This window comes from Haliotis rubra, unplaced genomic scaffold, assembly GCF_003918875.1.
Source record: "Haliotis rubra isolate DU_JTF1 unplaced genomic scaffold, ASM391887v1 Scf231, whole genome shotgun sequence".
NCBI classification, from domain to species: Eukaryota; Metazoa; Mollusca; class Gastropoda; order Lepetellida; family Haliotidae; genus Haliotis; species Haliotis rubra.
Genome location: NW_025766348.1, coordinates 107,432 through 122,799, shown reverse-complemented (window position 1 = coordinate 122,799; position 15,368 = coordinate 107,432). Strand labels below are relative to the sequence as shown.

At 37.8% G+C, this 15,368-nt stretch overlaps 1 protein-coding gene across 3 annotated transcripts in view; it reads left to right on the top strand.

The window, feature by feature from the left end:
- LOC124278106 (5'-deoxynucleotidase HDDC2-like) overlaps window positions 1-15,043 on the top strand; it is a 49,561-nt gene extending 34,518 nt beyond the window's left edge. For all 3 annotated transcript variants that reach the window (XM_046713851.1, XM_046713850.1, XM_046713852.1), the window contains exons 3-6: window positions 5,214-5,316; window positions 7,499-7,567; window positions 8,774-8,912; window positions 14,474-15,043. In XM_046713851.1, coding sequence (XP_046569807.1) covers window positions 5,214-5,316; window positions 7,499-7,567; window positions 8,774-8,912; window positions 14,474-14,586 — 424 coding nt within the window. In that variant the 3' untranslated portion in view covers window positions 14,587-15,043. The remainder of the gene's footprint in view (window positions 1-5,213; window positions 5,317-7,498; window positions 7,568-8,773; window positions 8,913-14,473) is intronic.
- Window positions 15,044-15,368: the final 325 nt, after the last annotated feature.

Here is a 15,368-nt window from a genome sequence, read left to right as displayed (position 1 = left end):
GCGATATTTATGATGTTGCTAATTTTCAGCACTTAAGCTTTGTCTAAGATAATAGTGGATGGTATCAAGAAGCAGGAAAATTCCTGCAGAATTCAAAACTGTAAAGTGTATTTGTGTGCGTGTTATATATTGAATTTTATTGGACTACAAAGTGAGGGTTGAAGAGGAAGGGCATATATGTGCTTCTGGCATCCAGGGATTAAGTATGTTTCTTCCTCACCTTTGGGTCATTATAAATCTGTGCTAAATGTGGTAATTGATATCTCAGTCACGATCTCCATGAATATGTTAGGAGAGCATAGATTAGCTATGGTCCTTTGTCACCAGATGCAATGTCTGTTCATCCTTATCACTAGTGGTGGTCCGATTAATTGAAATAATCGAAGATTGGTCGCAGTGACTAAGCGACCAAGCAATCGAACATGTTTTCTCGTAATCGAACACGAACAATCTTGGAACACTTGTTTGCATTATCAATATTTTTCACAAGGCTGGTTTAGACTGTCATTAAATTTACATTTCATAAGCAATACAAGCTCGTTCCAAGTCATGATTGAATTTATCTTAAAGAATCAAGGAAATATGTGTTCCTAACCTACTAATCATCATTTAAATATGCAAAATTTGCAAATGGACTTTAAGCAATTTGCAAAAAAACCAAATATACTACATGTTTTTTCTTTATTTTTTTGTATGCATTAACAAAAATAACAGGGACATTTAATAAATGACGCTAACTAATTATTTTCGATGATTGATCGGTTGTAATGGACCAATCATCAATTATTAGATTTGAACCAATTCCCAACACTACTTATCAGCATCAGTCTATGAAAGATATGCTATGGTGATTAAGAAAGGGCAGGATAAGAAGTTGGTGAAGAAACAATCAATCTGTTTGGGAGATATTGAAATTGACTTGAACTGTTGTGTGCACTTTGAGCATGCCCATTAGGTGTGGAGATCAGCACTATTCAAATGTCCTGATTATGACTATCATTATATTGAGTTGATTGTTACTTGAGATCAGCATCGTTTGTGGAATCTCCATGTGCAATACGAATTGACATGATAGGAGATAAGGGGAAAAACGCCATGAATATTTGGTGTATTGTCACGGCATTTCCTACATCAGAACACGAGGCAGTGTACGTCTCAGGTAACTTAGCATCGATGAAATAGTGAAAACTGAGTTCTCATACTATCACTGAACTCAATGTAATGAAATCAGAGATACACATACATCTGCAGCCAAGACAGCAGAGATTTATAATTATTATACATACCTGACTAACTGTAGTAAAGTACCGGTACAGACTTGTCTCAACAAGCAGCAGATCATACTGACTGCCCCAGAGTAAGTATATGATACTTAAATAAAATTAAATGACAAATGTTTTTTTTTTGTTTTGGTAACAGTTCTCAAATACAACTGTAGCATTATGTCTTTTTGTTAGAAATAAAAATTCCATAGAAAATGTGTTTAAATTCAAATATTGTTATGATGACATAAATTTGAATTTAACCTCACATTCCATGCATATATGTTTATGCATTTATTTATATTTGTACATATATAACAGATAATAGTATGTATTATGACTGGTAAAAGGTCATTCATGCGTAATGTAATATCAAAGTACACATGCACCATCATGCAAAAATGTCAGATCAAATTACAACACTGTACAATACAGATATCTATTTATGTAAAGAGGAAGAAAGATTGACTTTATTGACTTTCTTATGTGAGAATTTGAAAAATCAGTTTATAGCAAGGAAACATAAAAGGCTGGGTACTAAAAAGTCAGATATGAGATTTGTCATTCATGAGTGTTATAATCATCTAAATATACGGAAGGCAAACTGCATGTAGACAGTGCAAGTTAGTAATATATAAATCATTTGATGTTTACAACACTTAAAAACAGTGTCATTTATTATAGAGATTAGTATAATTAGTATGAATATGTTTTTGTTTATTTAAATGATGAGAAATTGAAGTTGGGAAGTACCCTCGAATATGTATTTAACTAGCATAGCTTCTTCTGTGTCTGAAAAATATTATTTTCTTCTATTCAAAATCTCAAAAATGCCATTTTAATATATACTGAACATCATTGAAAACGCACCAGTCTAAAATTGTCCATATTTTCATTAAGATGGATTTCAGCATGACAATGATCAATGAATATTACTAACATGAAGTCGAAGGGCATGTCCAGTTGAAAAAATGCTTTAGAAACAAAATCCTGCTTGATTGGCATTTTAGAAGATGATATTTGATGAACGTAGAGATTTTTTCTGGGTTACATCTTCTTTTTATTCTCGAGTACAACTTTTCAGGGCTTGTTCTGGCCCCATCATCAGGTTCAGTTTTACCTGATGATGGGGCCAGAACAAGCCCTGAAACGTTGTACTCGAGAATAAAAAGAAGATGTAACCCAGAAAAAATCTCTATTTTAAACAAATTCCTGTCCACAGTATGACTCTTAATTCCAAAATGCATCAACATGTAGCCACGCCATGAAAAAAGCGCATATTTCATTCTGAAATCATACTGACTGTGACATTAAAAGCAGGTGTATGAGAACTAACGATTGTGAAACGAGGACAGAGATGCCGAGGTTAACACCTCACGAAAGAGAATGTGCACTAGGCATGATTCAGGTTTGCACCAGCAGCAGGGATATTGATCGACAACTTGGACTTGGCCACTCCACCATCGTTAGGCTTCTTAGACGACATCAGTAGACAGGCAGCACCCATGACCTTCAATGACCTTGGCAACAACGTGTTACGACGCTCCATCAGGATCGCCATATTGACCTTGTCCATATCAGTGATTGAACACTGCCGACTGCCAGGACTGCTGCACTAGTTCAAGGTTTATGTGGGGGTCATCAGCGCTGACACCATGCGACGCCATCTACACGCTACAGGGCTCCATGCTCGACGTCCTTACGTTGGACCAATTCTGACTGACCGACACTGTAATGAGCGTATACAATGGGCTAGCAGGCATTTTCAGTAAAGGTTACAACAATGGAATGGTGTGGTAGTCACTGACGAGTCACATCTTCATCTACGTAATGCTGACAGCCGATTACGTGTTTGGCGTAGACGTGGTGAACGTTATGCTGATGAGTATGTGGTTCAGACAGACCTTTGGGTGGTGGGAGTGTCATTGTCTGGGGTGGAATAAATTACAATCACAGGACTGCCTTCATGTCTGTCAGGGGAGAGTTAATGCCCTTTATTACCATGAGCAGATTCTTCAGAATCACATCGTATCTGTCTTCAATCACCACCAAGATGTCCATACTTTTCAACAGGACAACGCATGGGCACACACAACAAGACTTTCCATGCAGTATCTGGCCCAGCAACTCATCCAGGTTATTCATTGGCCAGCACAGTCGCCAGATGTATCCCCCATGGAGCACTTGTGGGACGAAATTGGTCAAAGTCTTTCGCGGCGACAACAGATGCGAAACATCCGGGAACTTGAGGCTGCACTACTGCAGAAGTGGAATGCCATCCTCAAGAACTCTATTCGGACACTTATTGACTCAATGAGGAGACGTTGAACTGCATGTGTCAATGCAAATGGCGGTGACACTCAATATTGACTTTTCGATTTGACCCCACGTGTGTTTGATCCTTTCTGACTGTGGAACATTTCAATGAATGAGGGTCTTTTCTGTGTTGTTGTTTTTGTCAGTTGTCCTTCTGTTATTATCCACTCAAAAAATATCAATTCCTTACACGTGCTTTTAATAATCTGAACTTTTATAAGTGGTGCGATTTCGATGATGTTCAGTATATATACCGATACTTAAATTTATCTTTATTAAAATGCAGTGATTGTAGAAATTAGCAATAGATATCCACCATTCACCCATACAATCATTTTATACATCATGCACCATAAACCCCTACAGATAACAAAAAAGATAGATTACAGTTATGTCCATTCTATTTTTAAATCGTATTTGAACATTGTATTATATTATGTATGTGATGTTTGACATTATTCATCCACGACTGTTTATTTTACAAGTACTTGAACATTGTTTTTCACTTCTCTAAGTTATATACATGATAATATGTGTTTTCTCGTACAGAAAATATATTCATGCTGATTAAATTCACACGTTGCAAACAAGACTTTCACATTTCGTGAAAACAACTACCCGCCACAATGAATTGCATGCATATAGACTTATCGGTCATAATACAATACTCATTGGAATAAAGAAGTTGACTATCCATGGAACTTAATTTTCCTTTAAAGCTTAGATGCAACCAACAAAATAAACATAATTGAAACACAATTATCATTTATTCATGACATATGATATACATCGTCCAACAGTCACAATACTTTTAGGGATAATTAGTGATTTTTATACATTGTGCAAAATATCGTGTCAAGTAAATATTGCACGTTCTTGCAAAGAAGAGACTATGCATATTTTTCCAAGCATTTCTGGGGTGAATCAACAGGAAGATAGTACAACTGTCCACTACACTGGCAGTATGGCAGAGCCAGAACCAGCCTGTTTCTTTCTGGTATAGTCTGGCAGTGATGTAATAGAGGTGGAGAACTATCAGGCAATAGTTACCATTGTTAGCAATTCTGTGAATACCATCTACCGCCCTCTTCCCCATTCTTCTGTCCCTGGATAGGAAGTGAGGATTTTCCCACCTTTGTAATCTGAACAGCTAAATTCTGATTGGCTGATGTACTAGACGATTATTCTTAGAATTTTTAGCAATGATGACTATTGTTCCTATATTGTTCTTATTGTGTTAAACATGCCCATGTTTATTTAACATTGTAGGGAACAAAATTCACTGTACATTTGTTTTGATGAATACAGCCTTTGCTGCTGTCATGATGCTTTGCATCAAGGTTTTCTTCTATTCATCAGTTTTCATTCAATTCAGAAATGCCCATGCTTGTCGTAAGAGGCGACTAACGGGATCAGGTGGTCAGGTTCGCTGACGTGGTTGACACATCGCAGATCGATGTTCCTGCTGTTGATCACTGGATTGTCTGGTCCAGACTCGATTATTTACAGACCGCCGCCATATAGCTGGAATATTGCTGAGTGCGGCGTAAAACTAAACTCACTCACTCAATTCAGAAATGTCACAATTTGTTAATTTATTCACATAAATTTAAATGATGTTAATTTCCAATGTAGGTGTATGAAGATTGCTCTTGTTCACGACATGGCTGAGTGTATTGTGGGTGATATTACACCACAAGATGACATAAGCAAGGAGGACAAACATAACAAGGAGGAGGTGAGTTCAAGAGCATACAAATGAAGGGGAGGTGAGCGCTTTACTGGGAGCATAATACAGGGAAGGTGGAAATAATATACAATGCTCATAGTATCACTCACTGGATTGTATGGGTCAGCCTTGATAATGTTTTTGTCAGATATTCCTTTTTAAATGAAATTTTCTCCCAAAAAAATGCCACTTTTGATATACTTTTGACTGTTATCAGTTTGAACTCTTTTTTTCCCAGTCCTCAGCCAAGAATTAAACTATAGAGATAATATGTTGTGATATTTTTTTCACCCAATATACCACTACACAGAACAATTTTTTCAAACACATATTGTTCAAAAAGTGTATTACGGTATACCGGTATACTGGTAAAACTATTTAGTCCTAATAGAATGGATTGCTTCTGTTAATCCAGTTGTACACAGGGCTGAAGACATTTTCAACAAGACTGTCGAGTCTATGAAAAGCTGGTGGATGGGGTTTATGCATATATCTCTTGGGTGCTTCCTTCAGTATCTGGGCGGTGGGGTAGCCTCGTGGTTAAAGCGTTGGCTCGTCACGCTGAGGACCCGGGTTCGAATCCCCACATGGGTACATTGTGTGAAGCCCATTTCTGGTGTCCCCAGGCGTGATGTTGGTGGAATATTGCTAAAAGCAGCGTAAAACCAAACTCACTCACTCACTCCTTCAGTATCTTTACTGTAGAGCTTGACAAATATTAATATGAAATATAATATACCTGTCATGTGGTTTTGCTTTTACCACCTACCAAAGAACAAAAATTTGAAAAGATTTGTATACCTACCATACTTTCAATGTTGTCTATGAAAACCTGTTGAAGAACACTAACAGATTATGGAAACAAAGCCAAGAACATGTCCTTGACACTTTGTTGGATCTCTGAAGCACAGCCTTGAAGAGTGATCTCTTCAATATGCTTCACTGGGTGGCCTTCGAGAACCAACAACTTTATGACTGCTCTGTACTCAAGCTTATCCATTTCTGCCATTTCAATAGGGGTACATGTGATTAGATGTCACGTGATGGGAAACTAGCGACATGTGCATGTTGATATGACGCTTATGCGAATAATATAAACCTTTCTTCAATATCATACAGTTATTTTTATCATGCACATATCAGAAGTATTTGAGGCTCAAACGTTTTGATGGCCCTTGGTATTGTTTTAGTTCTACTCTCAATCAGCCTTTGTTATACACAGGGGTTTTGTATGTGATAAATGCTCCCTGACTGTTCACTCTTCAGTTTGGAGGGATTCTAGGAACATTTCTGCTGCATGAGGCCTCTATAAATCACAGGACCATGTGTTTTTTCCATCATACCTCACAACTACATGTTATGTTTTTGAGTTTTATATGTATAACTGAATTAGGCTTGTGGTCTGTATTTAGTATTTTCAACCTGTCTTATTAGAGTTTCAAAGTCAGGGTTGACTATGTATTGTACTGTTTTTACAATATTGTATGTATTGTACTGGCATTTAGTTACAGTAATTGATACGTCTTTAAATGTCTTACATCACAGTCTTCTTTATGTGCTTTGAAAAGATTTTGTCTACAGTATCAATGCAGGTATCTTTTGCAGATATATTTCTTTTCCTTACTTTAGCCTTCTAGAATTTTTGTATTGTACAGTGGTGTGTGCCATTTTTTTCTTCAAGAAATAAATTTATTCTGGGAATATTTTCTGGGATAGAACTTATGATGTTTACATTAGTTCCTTCAGAACGCTCCAAAACATTTATAGCCAAATCATTTGGCTTTTTACCTTATCAATTTGTGAGAATTGTGAAGGCACATTTTTACCTTCAAAGATGAGTCCATCATTTTGCAGAAATCTCAAAGGCCTATCTTCATGAGAATCTGTAGTTATCATCATTATTTTTTAAGTTGAATATCGCATCTACTGAAGAAGTTATAGAACTTGATTCAGTACTGCCTGGTCAATTCTGTAAAATGCTTCAGTTACAACCAGTAGATAATGTGTCTTAAAATCTTCAAGACTCATCAACAGACTGTTGAATCAGAAGAAGAAATATAAATAATATATTTTATTCCTGAATTTCATTTTATTCAACCTAACCAACAAAATGTTTTTGGCAAATTTCATACTCCTCTCAAAGGTTGAACCTTTCATTTGTCGTTATGTTTAAATACAAATTGTATTTCAGACTGCCATGAAATACATCTGCAGCCTGGTGGAAGATAGTGTTGGGCAAGAGATCTACAGCCTGTGGCAGGTAGGACATGACAAACTGGTGTAAGGGCATGCCATTCATCTCACCTTTCATTTCATTCTGAAGATCTTGTGCACCACTAAACCAGGGTTGGTGACTGGTCTGTACTTCGGAGTCATTTCTGTTGTTATAAAAACTGAATGAGTGATAAATAAAAGTTTTTTCTCAGAATTTTTTAATAACATCAGCAAGAAATGTGCTTCTCTGTATGAATCTGTTTTTTATGGATGAAATATTGATTGATTTTCACACAGTGTCAAAATGAAATAGTGCATTTCCATGTGTTTCCTCAGCAACATAACCAGTGGAAGAATGATATTGGCATTTGCAACTATGTCTTTAAGTGTCTACCCGTGAACATCCAGGTTAGAATTGGCCTTCAGTAACCCATGCTTGTTGTAACAAACGACTAACGGGATTGGGTGGTCAGGTTCGCTGATTTTGTTGACACATGTCATAATATACCAATTGCGTAGAACAATGCTCATGATGTTGATCACTGGATTGTCTGGTCCAGAATCGATTATTTACAGACCGCCACCATATAGCATCTTAAAAAAGAAAGAGACAAATCCTGTGATTAGCATCAACAGGAAGATTTACATTGTGTGACATCAGAATACAAAGTCTTCTTCTTCCATCTTGAATATTTGTCAGGGAAATTTTGTCTCACAAACTGGTTCATAGCTCTATAGTATCTCATAAAGGGTGTTTAGCATTCTGCTTACATACTCCAAGTACACACTTATTGTACATAATGCACAGTCAGGGCTCCAGATATGGGCCGTATCGGCGTATGTACGGATAAAAAATATGCACGATACGGTAGGAAATAATTTAGAAAACGTAGCAGATACGCACCACAGCAATGGTGTATGGTCTTAGAATCATTTAAAGACGTATTTATCTGAAACATTATTTATTTATTGTTTATTGACCTGTTTACACATGAGTAGCGATGTTGTGGTGCATATATGAAACGAAACACACGATTACTGATACTCCATTAAATTCCATTCAGTAAACTAAATGTACTCTTAAGGTTTTCCAGTACTCCTGATGTTGAAAAATTATCTGAAGCCCTGCACAGTTAAAAGTACACACTTATTGTATATATGGTCTGTGATATAATGCACAGATAGTACTGTTTCAGTTATTCACTTTACTGCTGATACGTTTGTAGTTCCAATGCTCAGCCTTTGATTTTAGGAGTATGAAGATCAAGGAAGTAAAGAAGCAGAGTTTATAAAAGATGTAGACAAGTTTGAAATGATCCTGCAAGCATATGAGTATGAACAGATGGACAGGAATCCTGGATACCTTCAAGACTTCTTTGACAGCACAAAAGGTAAGATTCTATGAGAGATTTGAGTTTGGTGTACAGTTGACACTAATGAGGACACTGTCATGTATCATGCACAACATAAGCTATATTTTGTTGTCTTTCAATGCTTACAAAGTTCATTCATTTGTATTAGTCTGTAAACAAGATGTATTGTGTTTTCCCCTCACCTTATGTAAGGGTCAGATATTGCCAGTATGACAGTTTTTCTCAAGAGTGAACTTACTGATCATGAAAAGTTCTGTATAAAGCTATGAATAAATCATGTCTATCAGTTAGACCTGCCAAGGGGAGTCCTCTTTTACAATAACAATCCAAAAAGACTTCTCAACCCAGATGTCACACAGGGATCTACACCTGGATAAACAGTGCCCATCCATTACAAAGACCATCCAGCTATCCTGCTTGGCTTACTACTTATATCTTTCTGGCAGAAGAGGTGGAACCATGGATTTCTGTTGTGGACAGTAGTAACCAGTGCAGACGCATGAGGATTGGGGAGATGTGGCTGTGTTTGGTGGTTCTGCAGATCAATCTGGCAGCTGCATTCTGAACTTTTTTGCAACCTGGACAGCAGGTCCTTGTTCACGTTCCCAAGCAAACTGTTGCAGTAGGCCAAGCGGGACAACATCATAGATCTTAAAGATGGTGTGTTGCGCCAGTTGTTAATAGGGTAATAGGTGGCGTATCCTGGAGATATTCCTAATGTGATGATAGCAGATTTTACGTAAGTTACTTACATGTGGCTCCATACAAAGTGTAGATTGTGTCAAGACACCCAGGTTTTAGACTGAAGGGCTTACAGAGATTAGAGATTCACCTATCTTAAGTGAATTCAAACTCAGTTTAGTTCTGTTGGCTGGTGAACAAGCCATGAGAATGGCTGTTTTGTTATCATTCAATTTGAGTTTACTGGCAATCACCCAAGTCTTCACATTTTCTACACACTCTTCAACTTCTGCAACTTCTGATTTTGCATCATTGACATTGAGTTTTCTTAAGAGTTGATTATCATCAGCATAACAGTGACGTAAGATCTTGTGCTGAGTAGTAAGGTCCCCAAGACTGCTGGTGTAGAGAGGGAATATCATCAGTCCCAACACTGAGCCTTGCAGGACACCACATGAAAGGTTGCGTTTCTGAGATCTAACATCTTGGATGAGCACAAATTGAGATCGTTCTTTTAGGTATGACGAAAGCCGTCTTAGAACAGAGCCCCCTATTCCAAAACAATTTTGTAGACAATCAAGAAGTTGTTTGTGGTCTATCGTATTGAATCCTGCCGATAAATCAAGAAGAACGAGCACACAAACCTGACCAGAGTCGACCACTCCAAGCAGAGTATCTATTACATGAAGTAAAGTTTGTTTGAGTGGCATTTTAGAAGTTAAGACGTACAATGTAGGACAATTTTTTTATGGATAACAACTTCTTTATTTCGTAAGTGCGACGTTTCGATACAGATTCTTGTACCGCTGTCAAGCAAGAGTGACACATGAAGTGGAGGAGATGTATATATATATATATATACTGAATATAACAATGAGACAACATAATTGACAAAGAAAACAACATAATAGCCATAACTGGTTAAGCAGTAAGCTGATGAAGCCAGTGAGTACACAAAGGGTAGTGAATGGAAGCCAGAGATGTACAAATAAAGGAGTAGTTACAATGAAGGAGATGTTTATACAATAGATTGGGCTTGGTGGAGGAGTGCATCATAAGCGGTTGGAATGAAGTATCCTTGGTCACGGTTGATGGTGGGCTTATGGCATTTGATGTGAATGGCTTTGGTGAGCTTCCATTTAGTGAAGTCCGTTTGGTTGTTGGCGAGAATGGTAATGTCAGACCACTCTATTTGATGAAGTAAAGTTGTCTCAGTGCTGTCATTGCTTCAATACACTGACTGGAATGCATTGTTTAGACTGTGGTTTTTCAAATGAGCAGTAAGGCAACCTTTTCCAGCACTTTGGATAGAGTTGAGATGTCTATAATTGGCCAGATCATCAGTGTCAAGGCTTGGTTTCTTCAATAAAGGCTTCACAGTAGCTTGCTTCAGGCAAGAGAAGACCAAGAGATTTGTCATTATTCCTAAGAAGTCGCCTTCATCTACTGCTAAAGACCTACTATTTTTCCCACCATCACCATGGATGAGACTTCGAATTTGTAACTTAATGAAGATTTGAAGCTTATAACCATGTTTGTACCTGTAGCGGCTGTAATACCTCTACCACTACTCCAGGAGACAAGAGGCATGTCTTATCGTTGGAGACAACTATACCAACACCAACTATTCAGGAGGAAAAGAGCACAGATTCTCATGTTGAAGTAGAGATTACACCTTTTAGATTGGTAGATCCCCATCAATCCCTATCCTTCATAATCTTCATAACACTTAGAGGGGCGGTGGCATAGCCTAATGGTTAAAACGTTCACTCGTCATCGCAAAGATTGATTCCCCACATGGGTGCAATGTATGAGGCCCATTTCTCCTGTCCCCCACTGTGATATTGCTGTGACATTGCTAAAAGTGGCATAAAACCATAGTCACTCACTCATAACACTTGACTGACTGACTGAGTTTGGTTTTACGCCGCTTTTAGCAATATTCCAGCAACATCAGGGCGGGAACACCAGAAATGGGCTGCACACATTGTACCAATGTGGGGATTCAAACCTGGGTCTTCGGCGTGACGAGCCAACGCTTTAACCTCTAGGCTACCCCACCGCCCCTCATAACACTTGAAGTGACACAGTACAATCATATACTCAAGGAAACAAATAAGGGAACACATGTACTTTCATGTGATCCCATATTCGTTTCCATGGGTATATATTGTTCAGCCAAGGCTATCATCACACAAGGTCACCGGGATGCTTCTATTGTGGAGAGGACAGCAGAGAGCAAGAGTATTGAATCCCCAGATGGTGTATCCTATCCACATTTTGGGATCATAGGATGCATTTGCAACTTTGCTCCAACAACATACAACCACTAGTCTCAAATCGTCTTCAAGGATATTGCCTGGATCTCCTGGATGGCTTCAGCTACCATTGCTAGATCACTGTCTCCTTATTAGTCCTAGAATTCAGTTTGCCTTTCTTTCTTGGATTTCAACGTGCTTTGAATATTATAATTCAGAGTCCATGTTAACAAAAAGATCTTTTTCTAGTTCCTGGAATGTACATGTCTGTGATTGTTTGTCCCCATGTGAAGTGTTTTACACTTGCCTGCGTTGAAGCGTGGTTGCCAATCAGATGACTAGTTGAATAGACTATGTCCTCTTGAAAAACTGTGTTTCCTTGTGGTGTTGACACATTGTACACTTTGGGGTCATCTGCAAACATATGGGATGTCGATTGAGCTACACGAGGGAGGTCATTTATGTAAATAATGAAGAGAACTGGGCCGAGTACACTACCTTTAGGGACTTAAACAAGTGGCAATAGCAAGAAGTTCTAGCTTTCTGCACCTCAACACAAGAGCTGACTGAGAGAGGGCAGTTGCAGTTACGCCCATTGCAACAATTTCTACGGCCACGATAGACGATAGACGAGTGCCACAACAATAGCCTCTTCCAGTCTCTCTGTGACCAAATCTCCTTTGATGGCTACAAAGTTAAATTTTTGCTAAAGACTCTCCTTTGGCAGTAGGGAAAATAATGTGGTTCGGGGACTGTGAGACAGACTACACTGCAGGGAGGGCTAGGCATTAGGGAAAATAATGTGGTTCGGGGGACTGTGAGACAGACTACACTGCAGGGAGGGCTAGGCAGTAGGGAAAATAATGTGGTTCGGGGACTGTGAGACAGACTACACTGCAGGGAGGGCTAGGCAGTAGGGAAAATAATGTGGTTCGGGGGACTGTGAGACAGACTAGATATGCTAGTACTAGTGCAAGAATTCAAATCCACAATCATAAATTTCTGGTACATAAATATATGGAATGGAGCTTTGCACAGCAAATTGTGTTGTCTAAAACAACAGGGCCAATCATGTCCTCTTATTGATTTGAGGATAGATACAGATGACAACACTGACACTAGCAGTATATAATTTCTGAAGGAACAATGAATGATTTGTTTTAACTTTGGGAAAAAGCTACCCAAATTGCAGTTGATACACAGGTATTTTAACCATTCAAGCTATCATCAGTTGAAAGGGTGACAATGAAATATGAATAATATATCACATTGTGGAAATAGCTCACCTTTTAATGTGTGTTTTACACACATCAAATGGGATGACATATTTTTGCCATGAAAAATATCACATTGGCACATTATCATCCTTTCTCAAAACATATTCAAAATGCAACAGTGTGACAAATAGTCAAAATGTCGCGCTGTTCTATTTTCTCATTGTTATTCTTTTGTGAATTTTGACAATACTTTTGTTTGATTTTGACGACAGTGCAATGAGGTCCCATCTAGAATTCCATAATGATCACAGTAATGGTTTTCTTGGTTGCATAATTATCAACCAACATTACATATGACCATCACAAAAGACATGTTTGAAATACTGTGACATATGATGGGCTTCAAATGTGTTGATGTTCAAAAGAGTGTGATGATACCTGAACCTTCAAAAGTGCCACAATATGAACCATGTTGCAAACCATGCTAAAGTAAGTCTTCATTGATATGTTCTTAGCCTGACTTCACCTAAAGTTTTTTCAACATATTGATCTCACACATCGACACTCTTTGCCAACGTTGTTGAAGGGATTTGATCCAAGTTTTGTAGAAGACTGTGGATAGAGCTTTCCTCATGTTGGAGAATAAATGGAAGTCAAACAAAACCAGATCAGGAAAATAGGTGGTTGCTGAAGGAGTTCAAAGCCATGCTTTATGATTGGAGCCATGACAATGGCCCAGTTTGTGCACTGGTACATTGTCCAGAAGGAAGAGTACATATTTTCTCTGCATCTCATGTTTCTTTGTAGTAATTGTCTCAGGAATACAGAATTATAGTCTCTGTTTATGATGACACCCTTGGCATCTCAGAACATGGAAGTCTTAACCTTTCCAGTTGATCCTTCTTTGGAAGTGGTGATGTCAAATGCATCTACTATTTTGGATATTCTATCCACAGGGTTTAACAAAAGCAGTAAAGACTAAATGGAACATGTTGTTCCTGATGCATTTTGTACATTTTCAAATGGTCAGAGACCTTGCTTGCTTAATTCACAATTTGCTAAAATGACTCAGTTGTACCTTTCTACATCATCTACAGTCCACAACAAAAGACTTCCCAATTACAAAGCTCCTTCTTTGTGCAGCTCCGAGCTTATCATTGAACCCTCCTTGCTCATTGTACAGGGTATGACGTTTGTGGTTTTGCCTGATTATGTTAGAATCTCAATTTGCCCAGATCATGTTAACAGTTTGTTATCATGGTAACTATGTTCATGGGTTTCACAGAAACAGTAAAATACTAAGACCTGTATGATCATGCTGACACACACTAAAAGAAACATTGACACTACTTTCACAAATATTTCAGAATACAGATTTTCTGAACTAAAAGAAGGTGATATATTTTAGCATTTGTATTTTCAGGAAAATTCAAAACTGAACAAGTGAAGGAGTGGGTGCAGTCCCTCAGGGCTGTTCGGGATGTGTGTGAAACAAGAGCGGGGCATTCATACACAGACTCCACGACCAGCCAGTGAGGGCTTCGATCTGGGTGTTCTGTTTGACTGAACTGTCAGTTTATTACATTATACCCAGCTCAACATCAATACAGCAGTAACATGTTAACTGTAACAATATAAATGCCACAATACACTACTTAAAAAAACTGAAAAGAGACATTTCCTAATTTACATAAATATTTGGTTTCAACCTTTCATTTTGTAGAGAGGTATCAAGTCAGAAAACATCATTTCCTAATTTACATAAATATTTGGTTTCAACCTTTCATTTTGTAGAGAGGTATCAAGTCAGAAAACATCATTTCCTAATTTACATAAATATTTGGTTCAACCTTTCATTTTGTGAAGTCAGAAAACATTTGAGCAAAGAGAGACTATAATTGTGCAAGTGTGGTGCCAACTTGGGAGTTTTAAGTACGTCTGGCTATAAATATCGGAGAGCGCCTGAATAGAATTTAGAAGCAGATAATCATTATCATTTTGTTCTAATGACGATATTTCCTGTTATTGATGGCTAAAAGCCAGCTCTAGTTTTAGGGATGTAGAGTAACATAAGCAGCATAAATACAAATACAGGTAGGACATGACTAAATCCCTCTGAATTTAGAATTCCAGATGAACGGTGTATTCTTAAGAAACATATTTTTAAAAAGTAAGTTTTACATGTCTGCGGAAAATTACTGGCATCAGAGACCATATATCTATTATATGGTCTCTGCTGGCATCAAATATTACCGTTACGTTTTAATTAAAATAAATGTGCGTAGTTTTGAAACCACGTAAACCACATAAACTGTTTG